Source organism: Hippocampus zosterae, chromosome 3 (genome assembly GCF_025434085.1).
Source record: "Hippocampus zosterae strain Florida chromosome 3, ASM2543408v3, whole genome shotgun sequence".
In the NCBI taxonomy this organism is placed as follows: Eukaryota; Metazoa; Chordata; class Actinopteri; order Syngnathiformes; family Syngnathidae; genus Hippocampus; species Hippocampus zosterae.
Window position 1 is genome coordinate 5949467 of NC_067453.1, and position 6000 is coordinate 5955466.

The following is a 6000-nucleotide window of genomic DNA, read 5'->3' on the forward strand; positions in this document are numbered from 1 at the left end:
TTGAAGCGGAAACGAAGGGCCGACAAAGTACAAACAGAAATCCCTGGCAACAAAGACCCAGGAAAACTAAACACGAACAGAAAGCACTTGCAAAAGACAATGTAACAACGATATTCGAAAATACACTTAATGAAATATCAAGAGTCCAAATGCGCGTAACCAAAATCACCGAGTACCTCTACAACAAAAATGCTTACTAAACAGGAAAAAGAGTACAGGAGCGACTATGAACATGAGCATAAAGGTCTAAAAAATATCACTTGAGGCGGTACAGCGAGCAAGGTCAACAATCTGACAGAAACTTGGCAGTTTGGCAGTCCTTAAATACTTGACGAGGCCTGATGAGAAAACCAGACTGGGTACGCTGCTGGAGAGGAACGCCCTCCACTCCAGCTCGTGTGGAAAAAAAATCACAGACGGAGCAAAATCATGTCAAGAGTTTGACACTGGCGCTTTAGAACAAACATGAATTTGTCCAAAAACACGAATGATTTCAGAAATGGAATTGTAATCTTCCATTTCTGAGTGTATTGTGGTACATTTCCATTTTGACAGACTTAAGAGGCCTTGAAAATTTGGGCAATCCCATTCTTTTATTTTAGTGAAATAGCCTATTTTGGATAAGATGCAAGAATATAGATTTGTGTTGCGCATGTTTTGTTTTGTTTTGATCTAAATGACATTGCCGTGCATATTATACTGTCTTCAGTCATTTTTGCAGGTCCACAAAAACAGCTTGTGATGTTAGTATTGTACTGTAATCTTTTCATGAAACTCGAAAACCCACTAAAGCCCACACACCACGCAAAAACAGTTGGAGACTCACACCCGCACTTTTATTCGATTTGATCAATGGACGCTCTGTGGCATTAAATGACGAGTCTGTACAGTATAGGCTTTTGAGGCTGCACATAAAGTACTGTAATATCTGTTTCTTGTATTTGTGAAACATCATAGGGAGGGGAGGAGCCAGGTTGGGGGGAATATTGGCTCCGGGAGTTAGTCTGAGTGTGGAGCGCATGGGCGTGAGTTGTGGCGAACAGCAACTCCTTGAATGCGTGTGTTTATTACTTATTTTGTTATTAAAAATGATTGAGTTCCTTCCCTTGCTCCGCACGTCATAGTTTCGCTTTTGACGTGCGCCGGCTTTCTCCAGCTGGTCCCGTGCGAATGCGTGCGCTGCCTCCAGCCGACCCTGCAGTTTCCGGGCATACTCCAGCCCCGGCTGGTCCTCTGAGCTGCCGGGAGGTCTTCCAAACGCCATCTCTGCCGGTGTCCGAATTTCCCGGCCCAGCATCAGCAGAGCAGGAGTACAGCTCGTGGAACTTTGGACCACTGAACGATAAGCCATCAGTACCAGCGGAATGTGCTGGTCCCAATCACGTTGGTGTTTGGAGGCGAGGATGGCGAGCTGCTGCTGCATGGTGCGGTTAAATCGTTCCACCTGACCATCGCTTTGCGGATGCAAAGGTGTGGTGCGTGTTTTCTGCATGTCCAGGAGTTTACAAAGAGCAGCAAAAACTTTGGACTCAAAATTTCTACCTTGGTCACTGTGGAGGATATCTGCAGTCCCAAACCGACAGAACATGCCCTCCAGTAGCGCATCCGCCACTGTCTCCGCCTCTTGGTCTGGCAGTGCGTATGCCTCGGGCCACTTAGTAAAATAGAGCAAAAGGAACTTCCAGACTAGGGAACTGGTTTGGGTGTATACACCTAAAAGAAAAAAAGGGCGCTGCCCCAAGCTAGACAGCCATTGGGACGGTCCATGTAGGGTACTTGAGCGGGTGGGGGAGTTAGTTTATCGGGTGGCAGTTCCCCCCAGGGGCAGAAAGGTTGCCCTACATCGGGTCAGGTTGGCCCCCTACCGGGGCAGCGGTGTTCCTGTATTTGAGGCGGGGTCCGCTTCATCCGCCAGTTCAGAACATGTGGATCCATGTTCCCCAGATCCCATCAATGTTCTCCCGAGCCAGCCAGCTGAAGGTGCTATCGACTCAGAGCCAAGCCGACCACAGAGGCCGAGACAAAGACCACGACGGCTGGAGGACTTTTTTTGTTGAACCCTCGGGGCGAGGGTTTCATAAAGGGGAGGGCAGTGTAATATCTGTTTCTTGTATTTGTGTGACATCATAGGGAGGGGAGGAGCCAGGTTGGGGGGAATATTGGCGGAGTTAGTCTGAGTGTGGAGCACATGGGCGTGAGTTGTGGCGAACAGCAACTCCTTGAATACATGTGTTTATTACTTATTTTGTTATTAAAAATGATTAAGAGTATCAGCGACTGCGAGCATCCTTCTCTCCGCTACTGAGGGGCATTACAGTACTTAATCACTTCTAAATAACCATAAAAAAAGATTTAGTAATAAGGCAAAAAAAAAAAAGACGACTGTGGAAATATTGAGAGGCTGAGCTCACTTTCATTCGCTTAAATGTACCTGGAGCAGTACTCCATGTACATCGCTTGCATACATTTTGGCAACAGATTCTGAAAGTTTTGCTATTTTACACACAGTTATATATGAAATCATAGATACAGTTAAGTATTGTTGTAAAACAGACAAATATACTTTTGTTGTTTGTGAAACCTTATGCTGCATGTTGACTGTTTGGGATCTGCAATGTTGCTACCTCGTGCAAAACCAGAGGCAGAGAAATCACCTCTTGTGAAAAGCAGCTTCCAAACCCCTCACACCGCGAGAGTTCAGTCGGGTTTGGCTGCGGTTTTGAAGAAAGAGGGAGGGAGTAATGACCGTGAAAGGGAAAGTGATATGTATCTGATTAAACGAAGCGGATAACAAAGTACGAAAGGAGATGTCTGGGGTCGGAAAGACTCAAATCTACGAGACTTTGAAAAACAAGGAAGCGATTCTTACTCATTCTGGCAGAGTGAATTGCTTGTGGCTCGAGTAAATGAAAATTTCCTAGAAGGATTTGATTGTCATCATGTTAAAAACTTTCCGCAAACTGGACCGCTAATAAGAGAGTAGGCGAGTTCCATAGCGCTAACTATGAGCGTCGAAGACTTTGAAGCGTCCCGAGGCTGGCTTCAAAAGGTCGTTGCGCGACATCAGCTGAGCAATGCTGTCATGTGTGGTGATCGAGACGAGGTAAAGTTAGAGACAGTGAGTGAAAGGAAAGAAAAGCCACCAGGTCAATTACTTGTCTCATTTTGTAGCAAATATTCCTAACTTTGTAATATTTTTTTATATCCGTATACTGTCTGTTAGTTTTTGCGTCCTTGTGTTGTCACACATGTATGTTGTTAACATACTTGGATGTTCATGTAGGACATATACAAAAGTTGTTTCACTGTTTTCATTTTTTAAAAAAAGGATGTTCACACTTTGTTTTTGTTCTGTAGATGTTTGGTGTGGACTGTCAACCTATGCAGTTTTTTATATGTACCCTATCTTGTGCTGACCCGGCCCACCTGTCAAATTTTAGAAATCCATGTGGCCCCCGAGCCAAAAGGTTTGCCCATAAGGCAGGGGGTTATACTGTAGATGGAAATTCATTTTTCTCTTGCTGATGGATTTAGTTCACAATTTGCTCTGTTTCATTCTCCTTATGATGGTTGCAGGTGAGCTCCAGCCATTTGAGTGTCTTGAAAAACTTACCTGACATGTTTTTGGAACGGGAGGGAAACAAACACAAGCAAAGGGAGAACATGCAAACTCGGCTACAATGCGGTCCATCACGCTCACACACAGTCACCATCAATTAAGCCAACTGGGAAAGAAAGATCAATGTGGTGATTAGGCCTCACAGAAGTGTGCGTCATGTATTACAGCTCGTTATGAACCTCGGCTGTGGGTACCAAATGAAAAGCAACAGATTGTGACCACAGGCAAGCAGTGGAACGTGAATTGTCTGGTAAATTGCACGGTATAACGCACAAGGCTGCCATACAGCCAGGCGCTACTGCTGCTTTATCACTGACTCACTCGTTTCCTAATGCCGCAATAGCACATCTTATTTCATTGTTTCGCTCAGGACGTTCAAACTCCCTCATTGCTTCTCTTATGAGTTGAAGTATGCATGCGCTGTATTTTCAGAAGCATGAATCACCTTTGATGAATAACCTTTTGCACTCTTCGGCGGAGAGATGTTAATGCCTGTTATTTTGACAAAAGACAAACATAGATCAAAGCATATTCGGAGAAGGAATTTCCAGTCGTCCGTTTTCTATCACACTTATCCTTACCTCAGCTGACTTTGGGTAAAAGGCTAAATACACCCTAGACTGGTCGCCAGTTCATCTCAGGGCACATGAAGACAAAGAGCCATTTACGCACACATTCACATCTAATTTCAGTCTTCAATGGAGCCGACATGTATGACATGTTTCTGGAAAGTGGGAGGATGGCAGAGAACCCACACGAGCAGGTAGGACATGCAAAATCCACACAGGAAGACCAATGTAAGGGTCGATCGAACCCAGAACCTCACAGCTCCATCATCAATAGGAAAATAAAACAAATTAAATATGCAAATATTTGGTCTTTCTCTCTCACACACATGCACACCTAAAAGTCTATCAATGAGACAAGGATTGAGTGACTGAGTGAAATGTCAGAGAGTATTTTTGCGTGGAAAGACTTGACGAAAGTCTCACGAGACTCCGCTGCGAAGAAGAGGACGAGGGACAGATGCCATTCATTTATCTCCATCTTGGAACTTTGTTGTTTGTTCTTTCCGATCCTTGCTGTGTGTCGCTCCCGTGGGACGCCCCAAGCATCTTCATTCCACTGACAGCAGCATGACAGGTTCATAATGATGACAAACATGACGATGGTAGCTAATGAGCATTTAGCGCACGTGCCTTGGACATGGGAGTATTCAGTGTGACAAGATACCGCCTCGTTGTTAGTTGGACAAAAGTTGAACAGCGGGTTGCGCCAACTTGGTTGCGGCTGATGATGGGTCAGAAGCATGACAGTCCAGAGGAAAATGATCGAAAATTCCAGGCAAGTTATGAGTCAGCATCTATTTGCAGCTAGACGCAGCAAGGTGCATCCCACAAGAGCCACGCATGCCCACGCAACCTCAAATCTATTAAGAAATAGATTCAGCATAGTGGGTGGTCACATGTTGCCTGCAGTGCTGCTGAGGATGAACACTTTTGACGAGCAACTTCAAGGAGGCAGCTCGTCTACCCAAGCTATAAAAGTGCTCCAGTACACTACACACTAAAACTTATACAAGGTTATTTGGAGTACAGTACTTACACAGAAGGAAAGCAACAGGCACGAAGAAGCACGCAGAGTTCATGATGCTGAAACGTGTCGCGCCACCGGGCAGAAGATTCCCCGACGCGTTGTTGAAGATCAAATAAAATCAACTGCTTGCGTCTCTTAAAAGTGTTTCTCTCCTGTTTGGTGCAGCGCTGTAGTCCGGAGTGAGAGAGAGGATGCACAGTGCGCTCATCTGATGGGGAGGGCGAGTTTGTGCACTGGAGGGGGAGGAGAGGAGAGGACGAAGCTCCACCACATCTGCTCGAAACAGATGGTGGTGGTGATGATGTGAGCAAACTTATCTGACAGAAGTCTGATCCTCGAAATGGTGGTGTTTCAGTGCAACTGCGAAATCATTCAAGAGGTGATGGTTTAATGACATTTCGCTTAACAGCCTTGTGTGTGTGTGTGTGTGTGTGTGTGTGTGCGTGTGTAAAATGCTCTACTTAGTATTACCAACTTCAAAGAACGAGGCGGCTAAGACTTTAAGAGAGGATGAACCGGCTTAGCACGTCACAATATATCAATTCAACAGTTTTTTTTTATTCCAAACGTTTATGGGTAAAATAAACTATAAAAGATTCAAACAGCAAACTAAACAGTTGAAAGAATACAACACTTTGACTTGTACACCCAGAGTGGTAACACAAGTAAACTATTTTCTCTTGAGACGCAGAACTGAAGAGATCCGGATGGTAGTCGTCAAAAGAGTGCTTCCCTCTTCCAAGCATCCAAACAAATGACAACATTGATTTTATGTGTTGAAAATA

The 6000-nt window shown here is 44.8% G+C and overlaps 1 protein-coding gene across 1 annotated transcript in view; it reads right to left on the reverse strand.

Moving 5' to 3' along the window:
* The window catches only part of nrn1la (neuritin 1-like a), a 69108-nt gene extending 63482 nt beyond the window's left edge, over positions 1 to 5626 (reverse strand). The window contains exon 1 of the mRNA XM_052061097.1: positions 5225 to 5626. Within this exon, the coding sequence (XP_051917057.1) occupies positions 5225 to 5267 (43 nt within the window). The 5' untranslated portion in view covers positions 5268 to 5626. The remainder of the gene's footprint in view (positions 1 to 5224) is intronic.
* Positions 5627 to 6000: the final 374 nt, after the last annotated feature.